Raw genomic sequence first — 19820 nt, forward strand, 5'->3', positions numbered from 1 at the left:
GGGCTTGTGTTACTTTCTTTTGTCTTGCAAACGGTGCCTAAGGAAGCTCTTGAAACTTGCCTCTCCCTGCCTCCAGGGGAATTTTGTTTTAGCTAAAAGAACAGTGTTGCAGATCTATCCAGATGTTGTTCTAAATAAAGTTCTAATTCAAAGTTTATAAAAGGGTCAATCAGACTGTAGAACTTATAAAGGCATTACAATCTGGCTTGCCTACTTCATGTAAGGTTATTATAGGTCTAAAGGTTCGTTTTTTGTTTTTGTTTTTTTTTTTTTTTTGTTTTTCCCCTTGAATGATAAAGGGTTTGCTTCTAGTGAACTGGTAATCACTGGAAAATTTTGCCTCTAGGTGTGGCTAATATAGCTTTACATTATGTAAGAAAAATTTTTATTGTCTCTGCTTCTATACAAGAAGCTAAGAGTTTGAATCTTTCAGTGTATATTGTTTCCTAAGTGAAAAATGTTTTATTAACTAATGCTTCTCAAGAAAAATTTACCTTAAATCCTTGATCTCACCCAAAAGATTCAGAGACAATATCTTTTTATTACTTAGGGTTTTAGTTTACTACAAAAGGTTTTGCAAAAAATAAGAAAGCTTTTATAATTATTATTAATTATATTCATTGGTAATTAAATATTAGCTGTGCCCAAAACAATTCTTTGGCCAGAAAAAAACATTATTGTAAAGTCATTTTTCTCATCCTCCCAGATTGTTGGCCCACGTGGGCCCAACTAGCTGCTGGCTGCTGTGGGGCAGGGCCTTGAGACACAGTTTCCCAGAGCTATAGTACTGTGAGAGGCCACCATAGGCGGGGAGCCTTACAGCGAACTCAAGAGAGGGCCGCATTCACATTTGCCCCAAGCCTCCACGTGTCCCGACCAGAGTAGCCATATTTTCAGAGTAGTCATATTTTTCCCCCCTGCTAAGGCTCAGGGTGCTCCGTCACCCTTGTTTGAGTTTTCTAGCCTGAGAAAAAGGCCGAGGTGGCGGCGGTGGTGACAAAAGCAGCTGTGGCAACAGGGCCAGCTCTGCCCCAGTGCCAGGACCGGAGCTGCCGCTTGACATAGTGGCAGGTCAGACATGCACCGCCTTCTCCACTTCAAAATTACAGGGCTCAACAGCGAGTTAAAATCCCAAACCAGAATATCCATCAGTTGCTCTGCTACAGCACTTTCATGTCAGGTAGAATCCTAAGAATGATGACAGTCAATTCTTATGTTTTAACCATTGCTTAAGTTCTTTAGATTGATGTAATGTACATAAAATAAAGTCTCTAGAAGTTAGACCCCCCAAACCAAACAAAGAATTCTCAACAAAGGAATCTCAAATGGCCCAAAAGCACTTAAAGAATGTTCAACATCCTTTGACATCAGGGAAATGTAAAACAAAAGTACCATGAGATTTCACCTTATACCAATCAGAATGTTTCTCCACATCCCTGCCAACATGTGTTGTTACTTTAGATTTTGAGTCTTTAGATTATGCAGTGGCCCTTGTTTACGTTCTTTAGATTGATGAGGGACACCTGAAATCTGGTATGTGTCTTATAAATGATCTGAGGACAAGAGCACATTTTTTACTCTGGAAGGTGTTACAATAGACCCTAGTTTAGTTTCTGTCCACCAGGGGGTGGAGTTTCCTAACACAAGATCCTTATCTGTGTGAACTCTAAGCTTCATAGGTTCATCATTTGATGCCATTTCATCATTTCTTCATGTGAAGAGTTGAGAGCATCACTCTGGTGACACTGAAGATGAACAATTCCCCAGCTTTAGTGACTGTGATGCTGTTTATACTTGGTAAGTGAAGTGACTTAAAAAGTGCACTATTTTTCCAATTCTCTTGGCCCCCTGGGCCTCTCCCCTGTTTCCCTCCATCCCTTATACTGTGCCTCCTTTTCCCTAGCCCTCTTCTTTCCCATTGAGAACCCTCCTTCCCTCTGCTTCTCATGACTATTTTATTCCCCATTCTAAGTGGGATTTAAGCCCCCACGGTTGGGCCTTTCTTCTTGTTTAACTTCTTACAGTCTTTGGGGATATATCATGGGTATTCTGCACTTTTTGGCTAATACACACATATCAGTGAGTACACATCAGGTATGTCATTTTGGGTTGGGGTTACTTCACTCAGGATGGTATTTTCTAGATCTATCCATTTGCCTGCAAAATTTATGATGTCCTTGATTTTTATAGCTGAATAGCACTTCATTGTGTAAATGTACCACATTTTCTGTATCCTTTTTTTGTTGTTGTTAAGGGACATCTGAGTTGCTTCCAGTTTCTGACTCTTATAAATAAAGCTGCTATGAACATAGTAGAGCACAAGTCCTTGGGGTATCATGGAACATCATTTGGATATGTGCCCACAAGCAGTATAGCTGGGCCTTCAATAGAACTATTTCCATTTTTTCAGAGGAACCATCAGATTGGTTTCCAGAGTGGTTGTACAAGTTTGTAGTCCCACCAGCAATGGAAGAGTGTTTTCCTTTCTTCACATCCTTGCCATCATATGCTGTCGCTTGAGTTTTTGATCATAACCATTTTTATTGGTGTAAGGTAGAATCTCAGAGGATCATTTTGATTTGCATGGCTTAGGATGTTGACTATTTCATTAAGTGCTTCTTGCCATCTGAGATTTTTTTTTTCTGTTGAGAATCCTCTGTTTAGCTCTTACCCCAGTTTTTAATTGGATTATTTGGTTTTTGGAGTTTAACTTCTAGAGTTCTTTATACGTTTTAGATATTATTTAGATATTATCCTTCTATCAGATGTAGAGTTAATGAAGATCTTTTCCCAATCTGTCTTCTGAGAGCCTCTATGAACTGCTGACTGAGAAAGACAGATTCTCACAGCCAAGCATTGGTTGGGTAAAGACTTGCTGCCTCCAGGGAATACCTGGAAGGATACCCTCTCAGAGGCAAAGGGGAGGGGAAGGGGTGGGGGCGAGAAGAACTCTGTAAGGAGGAGCAGAAGGCAGGGCAACATTTGGAACAGAAATACTAAATAATAGAAAGTGCACTCTTCTATGATGTCAGAAAAATATTTAATTACCTATGACATAGATATCTTTTTCTTTCAGGGAGGACCCATGGAGACTCAGTGATCCAGATGCAAGGTCAAGTGACCCTTTCAGAAAACGACTTCTTATTTATAAACTGCACTTATTCAACCACAGGGTACCCGACTCTTTTCTGGTATGTCCAATATTCTGGAGAAGGTCCACAGCTCCTTCTGCAAGTCACAACTGCCAACAACAAGGGAAGCAGCAGAGGTTTTGAAGCTACATATGATAAAGGAACCACTTCCTTCCACTTGCAGAAAACCTCAGTGCAAGAGATAGATTCGGCTGTGTACTACTGTGCTATGAGAGACACAGTGGCAGAAACTGCAGGGGCAGCTGAGCATAAAGTCTGAGAAGCAAAAGAAAGCCTGACTTTTGATAATTTTCCTTTTGAATCATCCTGTTTGCATGCAGTCTGTGTTGTGTACCAACATTTCTCTAGTTGATGAAAGTCAAACAAATGGTCAGAGCAGAATACAAAATAGATGATACTACAACTGTATTTTTGTACAGGAAATTAGAACTCCCATGAAGTGGAAATTTAAGGATTCATTGGAAAGTCAATTGTGTTGGATGGTGTTTTTCTGGGACAAACACAAGAAGTATTTTCCTGAAGTGGACATAAATGAAAGGCTGTTTTGCTAAACAAGCATGTGAAAGGGCATGTGATGAAGGATTCTTCACTAACAACATGCATGTATTGGTCCATCTTACATATGTTGTTGAGCTCCGATCTTTGGGACTCCATAGAGAGATATGTACCAAAAAACCTGCAGCTTTAGTGGTCAGCCAAGACAGATGCACATGCTGAGGCAAGACTGTAGCCTCCCTCAGCCTTGAAGCAGGCTGATCCAGACTTTGACCTTGCTGCCACTAAGAAGGAGATTACCTAGGGTAGAGCCTTCTGACCTTGATGGCTCTATTTGCTCTTCTCCAAGACTCTACTTCCTGCTGAGAGGTCCTTGAGATATTCCCGAGACACGTCCTGTAGATCGCCTATGGGCTGGCTCCAGGCACCAAGAATGGGCTGCAGGGGACAGGCCTTCCCTCTTTATAAGCACGGATTCTCAGTAAACTTCAGAAGCTTTGAACAGAAAGGTTTGTCTTGGCCTCATTCTTTTCTCATTGTCTGATCTTTTTCAGCCCCAGCCCACCTTTCAGGGGAACCCAGTTCACATGGCCGAGGGGGGCTACACAAGACACATGGTGAGGCAAGACCCATGGAGGACATGTGATGTTTGGAGGGAGTATAAATAGAACTCAACGGACAGATGGAGACTGAGCTTGGCTTTCTGGTAGAGCTAGCTGTGCAATGCTTGTGGGTCTAGAGTCTTCTCTAAGCTTTGCTTCTCTGAAAGAAGCACAGCCTAGAACTTCTCCTGGCTTTCCTGCTGGTCCTTCCTGCTGACTCATGCTTAGGCTAAGTCCTGGCTGTCTTTACTAGGTATTGCCACTGATGCTGATTTGTGTTTGCTATCCCAACTCTACTGAACTGTACTGCTGGTATATCTGTGAAGTGTTTGTGAGTGGATGGAGCTGCCACTGTTAACCTGTGAACTGAATTGCTGATTTCCAGACAACACAGATAGGAGTTGCTCCAAAGGACCATTTCTAAACAGGTCCACTTTTCCTGTATCCTTTCTTTTCCACTACCTCTGGCAGGTCGTACACATAAAGCATTTAAGAACCATCATTAAAAATAGGATTTGAAAAAATTAGAGTTACCCCTGAAGGACATCAGTGGTTTCTCACACAGGGTCACAGTGATTTCACAGTAGAGCAGTGAAAACAATGAAGTGGTCAGTTGTCCCCATTCCACATACAAGTCATTATCTACATACTGTTTAATGTCATCTCCAGTAAGACATACTGTGCCAAATATACCAGAAAAGGTGGCATGACATCTAGATAATGTCTACCTAATACTACGGAAAGAGAAGTTATCAGAGGGCTACAGCCCTTTTATAACTCGGGATTTCTAGTAGAGAAAAATGCATAGAAAAGAAAGAAGAAAGCAAAGCTAGAGCATGTAGGTGATTTTCAGATTTGCATTATTCCAATCTAATCCCACAATCTCATCCCCAGCCCCGGAGCACACTACCTCCTGTGGATTCGCCTCCCTTGTTGTCTCCATTTCCATAGGACTGAGGAGATCCTGATGGCATGCCTGGTTTCTTCCCAATTGTGGATCCTGTCACTCCATGCTTCCTTTAGCATATCTCCATCTCCATGCCAGCACCTAATATCAAGAAACCCATTCTGTCTATAACCCTGGTTTATCCTATCAGGATCTCAGAAGCATTCTTTAGCAGTCAACCTATAGTTACCACACTATTCCAAGAAGCAGGGAATGCAACAGAAACTAAGGAACAGGACACACATCCCACAAAGACAAGACCAGACACCATCACCTAGAATTACAATGATCTCAAATCTAGATGCCTAGATTCCAGAGTAAAAACAACCAATAATAGCCACGATGATATCTCTCCACTAAAGACCAGAAACCCTACTATAGAAGGTCCTGAGAAATGCAGTGTAGCTGAAGCATAAGACAAGAACTTCAAAATAGATTTTGTGAACATGATAGAGGTCTTTCAACCTAAATCTAAAGATGGACATGTCTATAATGGTACAAAAATGTTCCAGACTACCAAATACATTAGACCAGAAAAAGAAGTCCCTTTATTACAGAATAGTCAAAACACTATACGCATAGAACATAAAGAATATTAAAAACTAAATAGTGAAATGCTGGACATTGCAGCCATCATGAATCAAATGGATACCAGATATCTACAGAACATTTCACTCAAACACCAAAGAGTATACCTTCTTCTCAGTACATCACAGAAATTTCTCTAAAACTGACCACATGCTTAGTCACAGGTAAATCTTATCAGACACAAGAAAATTGAAGTAACCCCATGTATCCTACCAGACTACTACAGATTAATGCTAGATTTCAGCAATAGCAAAAACATTAGAAAGCCTACAACTCATGGAAATTGAACAACTCTATACTGAATGATTACTGGGTCATGATGAAATAAAGAAATTATAAACTACCTAGACTTCAGTAAAAATGAATAAACAACACACCAAAATTCATGGGACACAATGAAAGCAGTGGTAAGAGGAAAGTTCGTAGCACCAAGTACCTTTATAAAGAATTGGAGATACACCATACTAACAGATTAATGGCACACCTGAAAACACTAGAAGAGAAAGAAGTAAACAGACTCACAAGTAGATCAAACTTAAGGCTGAAGTCAATAGGAGAGAGGGGGATTGGGTTGGGGGAGACAGAGAGACAGAGAGAATAATACAAAGAATCAACAAAACCAAGAGCTGGGTCTTTGGGTAAATCAACAAGATAGACAAACTATTAGCCACACTAACTAAAAGACACAGAGAGAATATCCAAATAAAATCAGAAAAGAAGAGGGGGATATAACAACAAACACCAAGGAAGTCTAAAATATTACTAAGTGACCCGTCTAGCAGATCCAGTTATTCGAGGGTCTCAAGGGGACCTTCTCCTAAGAACCAAATTGGGGGGTAGAGAGAGACGAGAACCTTGTGCGAATAACAACACGGAAACGTTCTGAGTTGCATCAAGGCCCCAATGTATTAGCCAGGCCCAAGGTTTAAATGCACAAGCAAAAGGGGAAGTACTTCTCAACAGGAGGAATGGGGCAGCAGAAATGCACCTCAGCAGGAGGGATGGGGCAGAAATTTTTCTTTTGGTGACTACACGGGGAAGCAGGAACTTGGCGGACATCGGGCGCTGACTTAGGGCTGGAACAATCTGTAGTTGTTCTCTGAGCGGTGCATCGGTGGCCCGCTTTTGACTCCCTTTTCTTCTCGGGGTGGGGAGAGGCCCAATTCAGAGATCAAGAGTTGTCTTAATGGCTCCCAACAACTAAGTCTTTCTTTAAAAAAAATCTGTACTTGTCCCCTGCTTGTTGAGTCTTCTGGATCAAGCAGAGTTGCCCTGAGTAGCCTGCTATTCCACAAGACCTGCATTCTCCCACCACTTCTCTGCCTATCTCATTGTATCTGCAGCTCCTAAATAATACAGACCTGCAGATCTAGAACCATACAACCCAAGGATACCTATCAGAGACTTGCCATACTAGGACCATTGAGGCTAAATACCCTCTCAATACCTACTACAACAGCAACATCCAGGGACCAAAGCCACCCAGATGGGTAAAAGTCCTTGAAAGATCACCATAAAAAAGCCAGGACAACATGATTCCTTCAGATCATAGATAACCTTTTACAGACAACCCCGGATATCCTAACACAACCAGAGCACAAGAAAATGACCTTAAATCCAATCTTATAAAGATGATAGAGACCTTTAGAGAGGAAGCAAATAAATCCCTTAAAGATATACAGGAAAATGTAATTAAAATGGTGAAGGGAATAAATAAAAACAATTTTCAAGTCCTGAAAGTAGAAATACAAGCAATAAAGAAAACACAAAATGAGGGAATCCTGAAGATGAAAACCTAGGGAAAAGAACAGGAACAACAAATGCAAGCATCACCAGCAGAACACAGGAGATGGAAGAGAGAATCTTAGGTGTAGGAGATACAATAGAAGAAATTGATACACCAGTCAAAGAAAACATTGAATCTAAAAAATTCCTGACACAAAATCTGAGAAACCATGAAAAATCTGTGATTCTTAAGATTAATAGGAATACAAGAAGGTGAAGAGTCCCAGCGCCAATGCCCAGAAAATAGTTTGGACAAAATCATAGAAGCAAATCTTCCCAACCCAAAGAAAGAAATGCCTATAAGCATACAAGAAGCTTATATTACACCACCTAGACTGGACCAATAAAGAAAATCCTCCCCCCATATAATAATCAAAACACAAAATCTACAGAACAAAGAATATTAAAAGCAACAAGGGAAAAAGGGCAGGTAACATACAAAGGCAGACCTATCAGAATTACATCGTACTTCTCAACAGAGACTCTAAAAGTGAGAAGGGCCTACACTGCAGATGCAAACCTAGACTACTCTAACCAGCCAAACTTTGTATCACCATAGAAGGAGAAAACAAGATATTCCATGACAAAACCAGATTTAAACAAGATTGATCCACAAATACATCCCTACAGAAAATACTAGAAGGAAAACTCTCTCTTGGATAACTACATCCAAGAAAACAGAGGAAATAAGTAATTCCATAGCAACAAAAGCAAGGAAAATACACACACACACACACACACACACACACACACACACACAAACCACCAACATCAAAATAAAAGAAAATAACAATCACTGGACAATAAAGTCTCTCAACATCAATGGACTCAATCCCCCAGTTTAAAAAAACAAACAAACAAAAAAAAAAACCCACAGGCTTACAGAATGGTTATAAAAACAGGATCCATCATTCTGCTGCACACAAGAAACATATTTCAGGCATAAAGATAGATACTACCTCAGAGTAAGGGGCTGGAACAAAGTTTTCAAAGCACATGGACCCAAGAAGCATGCTGGAATAGCCATTATAATAAATAATAAAATAGACTTTCAACCAAAATTTATCTAAAGAAATGGGGAAGGGGAAGTATAATAGACTTTATACTTAATCATCAGAGGAAAAATCTACCAAGATGGTATTTCAATCCGAGCATCTATGCCCCAAATACAAGGGTACCCACTTTTTGTAAAAGAAACATTGCTAAAGCTTAAATTATACATCAGAAGCCCTGAGGACCAGAAGAATGAATGGGAATATGTAACCTAGAGGGGAGGGGGACAGGGGTGTGGTGAGAGGTGGAGCAACTCTCTAGAATGTACTGAAGACCTGGGAAGTGAGAGACTCTCAAGACTCCAAGGGTGGGACCTTAGATGAAATACCCTACACTCAGGAGAGGGAATTTGTAGAGTCCACCTCCAGTAGAGAGACAGAGCATCAAGTGGAGGGATGGGGTTGCTGTCCCACAGTCAAAAACTCTGACTCAGAATTGTTCCTGCCTAAAAGAACTACAGGGACAAAAATCGAGAAGAGACTGAGGGAAACCAACTTGGGATCCATCTCAAGGTGAGGCTCCAAGGCCTGACACTATTACTGATGCTATAATCACTTTTCAAAGTGTCTTTTTTCTGTCCTGTGACTCCTATTAGCTGAAAGTTAGAGCTGCACAGTTGCTGCTGAGGTAGAACAGAGGCCACATTACTTAATCCCCACTGTTAGGCTGCAGGTGTCAATCCCCTAGGCCAGCAGCTTTTCACCCTTAGAAAGAGCAAGAAAGATTTTAGGATTTTTTTAGAAGTTATCATCAGCATTTCAGTACAGTTAGAGAGCTAGAATGTCCAGAGACCCTTAGACTTTAAAGTCACACCAGAGTCCTACTTTGTGCCTGCTGCCACTACCCTCTCCAGTCCTGGAGGCTCTCGGCACTTCGCAGCACCTCATGAATTCTTCTTCAAAACTGACCACATAACTGGTCAAAAAGCAAGCCTCAACAGATAAAAGAAAATTAAAATAACGTCTTGTATCTTATCAGACCACTATGGTTTAAAGCTGTACTTCAATAACAGCAGAAACACTAGAAAGCCTACACACTCAGGAAAACTGAACAACTCTCTACTCAATGATCAGGGAAGAAATAAAGAAATTAAAGACTATCTAGAATTCAATGAAAATGAAGACAACATACTCAAATTTATGGGACACAATTAAAACAGGGCTAAGAGGAAAGTTCATAGCACTAAGTGCCTCCATAAAGCATTTAGAAAGTTCTCATACCAGCAATTTAAAAGTACACCTGAAAACTCTAGAAAAAAAAAAAAGAAGCAAGCACTCTAAAGAGGAATAGAAGGCAGGGAATAATCAGAACCAGGGCTAAAAGCAATCAATTGAAAACAAGGAAAACAATACAAAGAATCAACAAAACCAAGAGTTGGTTCTTTGAGAAAGTAAACAATATAGACAAACCCTTAGCCAAATGAACCAAAAGACAGACAGACAGTATCCAAATAAAGAAAATCAGAAATGAAAAGGGAGACATAACAACAGACACTGAAGAAATTTGAGGAATCTTTAGGTCTTATTTCAAAAGCTTGTACTCCACAAGATTTGAAAATCTGAATGAAATGTATGATTTTTCTAGATAGATACCACTTAACAAAGTTAAATCAAGACCAGGTAAACTATTTAAACAGCCCATTAACTCCTAAGAAAATAGAAGCAGTCATGAAAAGTCTCCCACCCCATCCCCTCAAAAAAAAGCACAGGGACAGATGATTTTAGTGTAGATTTCTACCAGACTTTCAAAGAAGAGCTAATAGCAATACTCCTCAAACTATTCCACAGAATAGAAACAGAAGGAACACTGCCTGACTCATTCTATAAAGCCACAGTCACTCTGATACCTAAACCACACAAAGACTCAAGAAAGAGAACTTCAGACTGGATTCTCTTATGAACATTGATACAAAAACACTCAATAAAATACTCACAAACCAAATCTAAAGCACATCAAAACCATAATCCATCATGATCAAATAGGCTTCCCTCTCAGGGATGCAGTGATGGTTCAGTATGAAAATCCATCAACAGATGCAACACATAAATAAACTGGAAAAAATCACACGATCATCTCATTAAATGCTGAAAAAGCCTTTGACAAAATCTAATACCTCTTTATGTTAAAAAAAAAGTATTAGCGAGATCAGGGATTCAAGGCACATACCTAAATATAATCAAAGCAATATACACCAAGCCAATAGCCAACATCAAGCTAAATGGAGAGACACTTAAAGCAATTCTACTAAAATCAGGGACGTGACAAGGCTGCCATTCTCTTCAAATCTATTCAATGTAGTACCTGAAGTTCTAGTTAGAGCAATAAGACAACAAAAGGAGATCAAGGGGATATGAATTGGAAAGGGAGAAGTCAAAATATCACTACTTGAGGATGATATGAAAATATACTTAAGTGACCTCAAAATCCTAACAGAGAACTCCTACAGGTGATAAATAGCTTCAGCAATGTGGCTGGATACAAACCTCCTTTATACAAATGATAAACTGACCAAAAAGGAAGTTAGAGAAACAACACCTTTTACAGTAGTCATAAATAATATAAAATATCTTGGTGTAACTCTAACTAAGAAAGTGAAAGATCTGCATGACAAGTACTTCAAGTCTCTGAAGAAAGAAATTGAAGACTATATAAGAATATGGAAAGTTCTCCATGGTCATGGATAGGTAGGATTGTTTTTGTTTTAATTTAATTTAATATTTCTCTTACTTCACTTTACATCCTGCTCACTCTCCCCTCCCCGTCATCCCCTACCACAACCCTTACCCCACCCACTCACCTTCTCCTCTGAGTGGGTGAGGCCCCCTGAGTACCCACCCTCTCCCCCCACTCTGGTACATCAAGTCTCTGTGAGGCTAGTATGTCTTTACTCTCCCAGTGAGGCCAGATAAGGCAGCCCAGCTAGAACAGCTAGGAGCAGCAAGGTCTAGGTTCAGCCCCTTTATGTTCTTTGGTCCACTCTGAGAGCCCCAAGGGTTGATCTAAATAACTCTAGATTTGAGGGATGGGAAGCATACTATCATCATCTTTCATATTGTTTGTGTTTTCTTTGTGATTAGAACTGGGCATGGTAGACTTTGTCAATTGTTTGTGTGTCTTGTGATTATACAGTAGCTGAGCTGGTACATAGGATTTGCCACAAGTATGAAACTCAGAGGTTGGTCAAGAGACAATTAGGACTCAGCATTCTAGACTGGGTCCTTGGTTTTGGACATGAGGTAGTTTTGGGGGTTGGGAGGTGTAGCCACCTGCGGCCACACTAACTGGGTTCCTGCGTGGGAGGCCGGAGCTGTATGTGTAAGGCCCCCTTTCGGGGACCCCCACTCTAGTCTCGGGAGTGTGAGAGCACCCAAAGAAACACGAGGACCCACTCGCTGTAATTACATGAGGACGTTTAATTACGGATTTCCAGACCAACATACATCCCACACAGGAGATAACGGATGTCGGCCACGAGGCTTGAAAGCCAGGGGCTTTTATGGGGTAAGGGGCTTAGGGGTGTGGAATTCAGCATAGCGACACACTATTGGCTTATTCAAACATTAACAGAAAGAACACAGTGCATCAGGACTTTGTTCCTGTGGGCTGGGGGCTTATCTTTGTTCACATAGCAACCAGTTGATGTATGACTTTTACCCGGCGCCAAGGGGCAATAGACAGAGGGGAGATTCCGGCCAGATGGTGTTGACTTAGATAATATAGCCCCATTTGTCCTTGAATACCTTTTCATCTTTACGGCCAAGATGTTCTTAGGAATGCCTTATCAACAGCCCTGCCTTGGCCTGCCTGGGGGCTTGTTCTGCTTTGTTCTCAGTCCCAGACCGGGGCAGTGGGCTCTTAAACAACTCACAAGTTACAATATTTTATCTTCCTTCATATGGAAGGAAACAGCAAGAGAAATAATGGAGTCCAAGACATGTTTCTGTTCAAGGCCCCAAAGTTTACTAAGAGTCTATGCTTACAAAGAGGGGAGGTCCATTCCCTGCAGATCTATTCTGGATGCCCATCACCAGCCTGTAGGCAATCTGCCAGACAGAACTGGTTTGGCAAGTAGGTGTAAATTACTGGATTGCTTGCAGTCTCAAGGGCCTCTCAGCAGGTAGCAGTGTCTTGGAGAAGAGAAGCACAGGTGACAGAACAATAGAGCCATCTAAGTCAGAAGGTTCCACCTCAGGTGGTCTCATACTCAGAGGCAGCAAGGCCTGAATCAGCCTGCTTCAAGGCTGGGGGAGGCTACAGGGAGGGGTGCTAGAAAGGTCAGGCATACTTGGCAGTCTGTGTTGGTATGTAATGGCTGGGATGAGCCCTGAGGTTGGACATTAACAGTAAGACATTTCTAAAGAAGATTCCCAACCAAGGCCCCAATAAATGAGCTAGTAGTGGAGAGGTCCTATTCTCCAGATTCTGTTTGCTTTGAGGATCACAGATCTTTTATCTTAAATTATATCTTTGCAGACTGTACATCTCTGAATCTTATTCAGACTTTTATTTTCTCTGTTGCTTAAAGCCCAACCAAAGGGACTCTCCTCTGCCTTCTCATGTTTTTAGCACCCAATGTTAGGATCCTTGGTTTCTTTGAGAAGTTTAAAGTTTAGTGTTTTGAGGTTTCTTGTGGCTCTGTTGTTTAGTTTGTGACTTCCACAATTTTAAATATCACTTCCCTCCCCTAGCAGCCACACATTTGATGCTTTGTGTCAGGTTCATGGTGGTGCAGGAAAGTGCTGTGTGTCTCAAATGTGCCATCTTCCTGCTCTTCCAGGAGACCTGTTAATCTAGCTGCATACATTTTATTGCAAGTCTCTTACAGGGAGGTGTGTATCTTACAAAGACTGTAAGACTTAGAAAGACTTCAAGTTTAGTTTCATCCCTCTTTTGGACATTTCCCAAGCCCATGGTTCTGGTTGTTTGTTGTTTTCATTCTTCTCCCTCCTTTGTGTGTGTGTGTGTGTGTGTGTGTGTGTGTGTGTGTGTGTGTGTGTGTGTGTGTGTGTTTTGAGAAAAGCATCTCTGTATGTCACAGGCATAACTTAAATCCACATTTTCTTGCTTCAGCCTCCCAAACTAGAATCCCTCCTGGGAATATAAGCATATGCCACTATGATTATCTCTGTCTGCAGGTTTCATATTTACTGAGAAATGGGTGTTGTTATTATTGTCATGGATAATGTACTGTTGCAGACAACAGTTTGAGTCTGAGCATCTTCCTCTCAGCCTGTTCTCTTTGCACTTGTTGATGGTAAAGAAAATGATCAAACTGTGTTGTGCAGATGCTTAACTCTTGAGTAGGAAAGGATCTTTTGTCTCTAGCTTCTGCAAGGTCTCAAAGCCCACCATAAGACAGTATAGGAGGCACAGCTGTCTTTGTGCTCACAGATATCACTAGGGGGACTTGGAATGTGAAATATGCATAGTTTTCCTTCAAAGGAGTGATTGAATAATCTGTTATTAGTCCAGAAGTTTAGGAGCATGTTGGGAGCTTTTAAGGCAACGCTATTGTCCTGATCTCTGAATTGGGCCTCTCCCCCCAGAAGAAAAGACGGTCAAAAGCGGGCCATCGACACACCGCCCCGAGAACAACCACAGATTGTTCCAGCCCTAAGTCAGCACCGGATGTCCTGACCTCAAGATACCCTGATACCACCAAGTTCCTGCTTCCCCATGTAACTGCCTAAAGAACATGCAATTCTTTTGCCCCATCCCTCCTGCTGAGAAGTACTTTCCCCCTTTTCCTTGTGCAATTCTACTGCCCCATCCTTCCTGCTGAAAGGCACTTCCCCTTTGCTTGCGCATTTAAGCCTTGGACCTTTCGAAATACATTGGGGCTTTGATGCATTCCAGAACGGGGTTTCCGTGTCCTTATTCGCACAAGGCCCTCGTCTCTCTCTACCCCTCCCCCCCCATTTGGTTATTAGAAGGAGGTCCCCTCGAGACCCTCGAATAACTGGACCTGCTGGACGGGTCAGGAGCACATGTGGTTAATAACTCGGCTACCTTTGCATTGTCTGTGTGGCCAGGACCACAGCCATCCCTTCCCCATTCTCATCCCCACCCTCATCCCCATCATTATCCGAAGCTTGTTTTTATTGGAACCATCTTTATGGAGGGTGTCTCCATGTACTTAATTTACCAAGAATTTCAATGTTGTCTTGTCCAACTTTTATTTATTTTATTTTATTTTATTTTATTTTTCAGGGAGATTAAAATATGTTTCATTGTGTACACAGGATTGAGTCAGTTATCACCAGAAATGATTTCATCAAATTATCCTGCACTTATATATACCTAAATAAAACCACTCAATATCAAACTACCAAAATATGAACCAACACTTGCTACTTAGTTGTGCTGATCCAAACTGCCTGCTCGCCTCCAAAGATATTTACTCTCCCAGATGTGGAGGTCTCAGAGACTCCTGCAGTACAGTTGTTTGTTGACTTGTTTCTATGTGTACCTACTTCAGCTCTGGCATAGATATTCCCCTGGTACATACAGTTTTATGACTATGTTAGAAATGAAGAGCAAGATAAAGTGAAAGGGTTAGGGAAGAAGAGAGAGAAGGAAGAGGGGAGAGATGGAGAGGGGAGGGAGTCAGAAAGTGGGAGAGTGAGAGAAACCAGATCTAGAACTTTCACAGATCAATTTCACTCAGCAGGACTTAAGATTAGAGAATAAAAGTTAGAGAAATTAACAAGTCCCTAGGTTTTATTTGTTTTATTTAGAGTTTAGGTGTTGTACTCAGCTCCATCTCCTGTATCAACTCAAGTAAAGTTCTTTTTACACACAAGATTGGTCCTGGCTCCAAATGGAATAAAGAGTTCCAGACCTTTCTAGCTCTGACCTAAATAAACAGCCTGTCCAAACCATCTTTAAAACGTGAAGATGTGTCACAGTGTGTCCCACAGTATATGCACAATGAGATTTTGTTTTGTTTTCTTTATTATTTTTGCTTTTTATTTTGCCTTTGTGGGTGGGCGGAGGTTGCAAGGGAGGAAGGTGGATATACAAAGCACCCTGGAGATGAATGGAATCAGGGTACATCATGTGAAACTCACAAAGAGTGAACAAAAATACTTAGAAACAAAAACTAAACTTGAAAATGGATTTGAATGGGGGTGCCGGTGGTAACAAGGGTTAGAGTTATGCAGTACAAAAATAAAACCTCATGCAGATTTCCATTGCAGACTTTTCAGAGGTGACTTTTTAGTACAGGTGACTGCTAGTGTCCGAAACCTATTTTTACAGAGAAAGAGGACAGTATCTGCTAAGTGTGAAAGCACAAGCTCAGCTTTCTCTCCATCCTGACTTGGAGCAAATGTCTCTTCAAAACTCCAACTAAACGCTCAAGGGCTTTACTTTTTACTAGCCAAGTTAGAACACTTTGCAGTTTAAACCTTTCCTTGTCATTTTCATGAGTCCACAAGATGGCAGTGTTTTCTTTGGGATCCTGAGCAAAGATCTCAAGAGGGAGAGAAGTGGGGCATAGGGTGGTGGTGGGTGGGGAGGAGGAGAAAAGGGGTGCAGGAAGAGGAGGCACGCGGGGGGGGGGTCGGGTAGAGAAAGAGCTGGAGGAAGGCTTGGTGCTGCTGAGGTCATGAAGAGTCTCTTTTCTAGCTGCCAACTTAGAGTTGAGGATCTCAGTCCTCAGTGAAGAGGAAGGAAGAGAGAATGAAATCCTTGAGTGTTTCCCTAGTGGTCCTGTGGCTCCAGTTAAACTGTAAGTTTGGGAATTCCTTTGCGATCCAGGTGTGATATGTAAAGTTACTGTCAGCTCCAGGGGAATGGTAGACACACAGATTTCTTAATCTCTAGTTAAGAAATGGGAAGCCCATGGAAAAATCATTCTAGAGTGTTAGCATCCATATGCATCCAGTCTTGATTGTCTGGCCTTTGTCTTTCTGCACAGGGGTGAACAGCCAGCAGAAGGTGCAGCAGAGCCCAGAATCCCTCATTGTCCCAGAGGGAGCCATGACCTCTCTCAACTGCACTTTCAGCGACAGTGCTTCTCAGTATTTTGCATGGTACAGACAGCATTCTGGGAAAGCCCCCAAGGCACTGATGTCCATCTTCTCCAATGGTGAAAAAGAAGAAGGCAGATTCACAATTCACCTCAATAAAGCCAGTCTGCATTTCTCCCTGCACATCAGAGACTCCCAGCCCAGTGACTCTGCTCTCTACCTCTGTGCAGTGAGCACACAGTGCTTCCCAGACACCTGCAGCCTGTATGCAAACCTACTGTGCAGCATCAAGCACTGACATAAATCACAGACCACAGAGTAGAAGACATTCTGTTTCTTATCTATATGCAGTGGGATTTATGAGCAAGAATAGAGAGGGCTTCATTGACTGAAAAAATGGTGTGTTTTTTTTTTATATTTTAAAATAAATTTTATTAGTTTAGTTTTTAAACCAACAAACAAAAAACCCCTCAATCTGTTAATTTTCTTTTTACTATTTTAATTTTTATAGGTATTTTCCTCATTTACATTTCCAATGCTATCCCAAAAGTTCCCCATACCCTCCCCACTCCCCTACCCACCCACTCCTCCTTTTTGCCCTGGTGTTCCCCTGTACTGGGGCATATAAAGTTTGCAAATCCAATGGGCCTCTCTTTCCAGTGATGGCCAACTAGGCCATCTTTTGATACATATGCAGCTAGAGACAAGAGCTCCGGGGTACTAGTTAATTCATAATGTTGTTCCACTATAGGGTTGCAGATCCCTTTAGCAACTTGGGTACTTTCTCTAGCTCCTCCATTGGGGAGCCTGTGATCCATCCAATAGCTGACTGTGAGCATCCACTTCTGTGTTTGCTAGGCCCCGGCATAGTCTCACAAGAGACAGCTATATCTGGGTCCTTTCAGCAAAATCTTGCTAGTGTATGCAATGGTGTCAGCGTTTGGAAGCTGATTATGGGATGGATCCCTGGATATGGCAATCACTAGATGGTCCATCCTTTCATCACAGCTTCAAATTTTGTCTCTGTAACTCCTTCCATGGGGGTTTTGTTCCCATTTCTAAGAAGGGGCAACGTGTCCACACTTTGGTCTTCGTTCTTGAGTTTCATGCGTTTAACAAATTGTATCTTATATCTTGGGAATCCTAAGTTTCTGGGCTAATATCCACTTATCAGTGAGTACATATTGTGTGAGTTCCTTTGTGATTGGGTTACCTCACTCAGGGTGATGCCCTCCAGGTCCATCCATTTGCCTAGGAATTTCATAAATTCATTCTTTTTAATAGCTGAGTAGTACTCCATTGTGTAAATGTACCGTATTTTCTGTATCCATTCCTCTGTTTAGGGGCATCTGGGTTCTTTCCAGCTTCTGGCTATTATAAATAAGGCTGCTATGAACATAGTGGAGCATGTGTCCTTCTTACCAATTGGGACATTCTCTGGATATATGCCCCGCAAAGGTATTGCAGGATCCTCCTGTAGTACTATGTCCAATTTTCTGAGGAACTGCGAGATGATTTTCAGAGTGGTTGTACAAACTTGCAATCCCACCAACAATGGAGGAGTGTTCCTCTTTCTCCACATCCTCGCTAGCATCTGCTGTCACCTGAATTTTTGAACTTAGCCATTCTGACTGGTGTGAGATGGAATCTCAGGGTTGTTTTGATTTGCATTTCTCTGATGATTAAGGATGTTGAACATTTTTTTCAGGTGCTTCTCTGACACTCGGTATTCCTCAGGTGAGAATTCTTTGTTCAGCTCTGAGCCCCATTTTTTAATGGGGTTATTCGATTTTCTGGAGTCCACCTTCTTGAGTTCTTTATATATATTGGATATTAGTCCCCTATCTGATTTGGGTAGGTAAAGATCCTTTCCCAATCTGTTGGTAGTCTTTTTGTCTTATTGACGGTGTCTTTTGCCTTGCAGAAGCTTTGCAACTTTATGAGGTCCCATTTATTGATTCTCGTTCTTACAGCACAAGCCATTGCTGTTCTATTCAGGAATTTTACCCATAACTTCGAGGCTTTTCCCTACTTTCTCCTCTATAAGTTTCAGTGTCTCTGGTTTTATGTGGAGTTCCTTAATCCACATAGATTTGACCTTAGTACAAGGAGAGAGGAATGGATCAATTCACATTCTTCTACATGATAACCACCAGTTGTGCCAGCATCATTTGTTGAAAATGCTGTCTTTTTTCCACTGGGTGGTTTTAGCTACCTTGTCGAAGATCAAGTGACCATAGGTGTGTGGGTTCATCTCTGGGTCTTCAATTCTGTTCCATTGGTCTACTTGTCTGCCACTATACCAGTACCATGCAGTTTTTATCACAGTTGCTCTGTAGTACAGCTTTAGGTCAGGCATGGTGATTAAACCAGAGGTTCTTTTATCCTTGAGAAGAGTTTTTGCTATCCTAGGTTTTTTGTTATTCCAGATGAATTTGCAGATTGCCCTTTCTAATTCGTTGAAGAATTGAGTTGGAATTTTGATGGGGATTGCATTGAATCTGTAGATTGCTTTTGGCAAGATAGCTATTTTTGCTATATTGATCTGGCCAATCCGTGAGCATGGGAGATCTTTCCATTTTCTGAGATCTTCTTTAATTTCTTTCTTCAGAGACATGAAGTTCTTATCATACAGATCTTTCACTTCCTTAGTTAGAGTCACGCCTAGGTATTTTATATTATTTGTGACTATTGTGAAGGGTGTTGTTCCCCTAATTTCTTTCTCAGCCTGTTTATCCTTTGTGTATAGAAAGGCCATTGACTTGTTTGAGTTAATTTTATATCCAGCTACTTGATTGAAGCTGTTTATCAGGCTTAGGAGTTCTCTGGTGGAATTTTTAGAGAAACTTATATATACTATCATATCATCTGCAAAAAGTGATATGTTGACTTCTTTCTTTCCAATTTGTATCTCCTTGATCTCCTTTTGTTGTCTAATTGCTCTGGCTAGGACTTCAAGTACAATGTTGAATAGGTAGGGAGAGAGTGGACAGCCTTGTCTAGTCCCTGATTTTAGTGGGATTGCTTCCAGCTTCTCACCATTTACTTTGATGTTGGCTACTGGTTTGCTGTAGATTGCTTTTATCATGTTTAGGTATGGGCCTTGAATTCCTGATCTTTCCAAGACTTTTATCATGAATGGGTGTTGGATTTTGTCAAATGCTTTTTCCGCATCTAAGGAGATGATCATGTGGTTTTTGTCTTTGAGTTTGTTTATATACTGGAT

General features: G+C 41.3%; 2 gene segments (V, D, J or C) and 1 further gene; all 3 read left to right on the forward strand.

Moving 5' to 3' along the window:
• Positions 1-19820, forward strand: part of Tcra (T cell receptor alpha chain) — a 1796232-nt gene that overhangs the window by 999043 nt on the left and 777369 nt on the right.
• Positions 1752-3368, forward strand: Trav6-3 (T cell receptor alpha variable 6-3). The segment is given in 2 exon segments: positions 1752-1797; positions 3077-3368. Coding segments are annotated over 2 exon segments (338 nt in total).
• Positions 16305-16830, forward strand: Trav7-3 (T cell receptor alpha variable 7-3). The segment is given in 2 exon segments: positions 16305-16353; positions 16543-16830. Coding segments are annotated over 2 exon segments (337 nt in total).

The sequence above is a fragment of the Mus musculus genome, chromosome 14, assembly GCF_000001635.26.
Source record: "Mus musculus strain C57BL/6J chromosome 14, GRCm38.p6 C57BL/6J".
In the NCBI taxonomy this organism is placed as follows: Eukaryota; Metazoa; Chordata; class Mammalia; order Rodentia; family Muridae; genus Mus; species Mus musculus.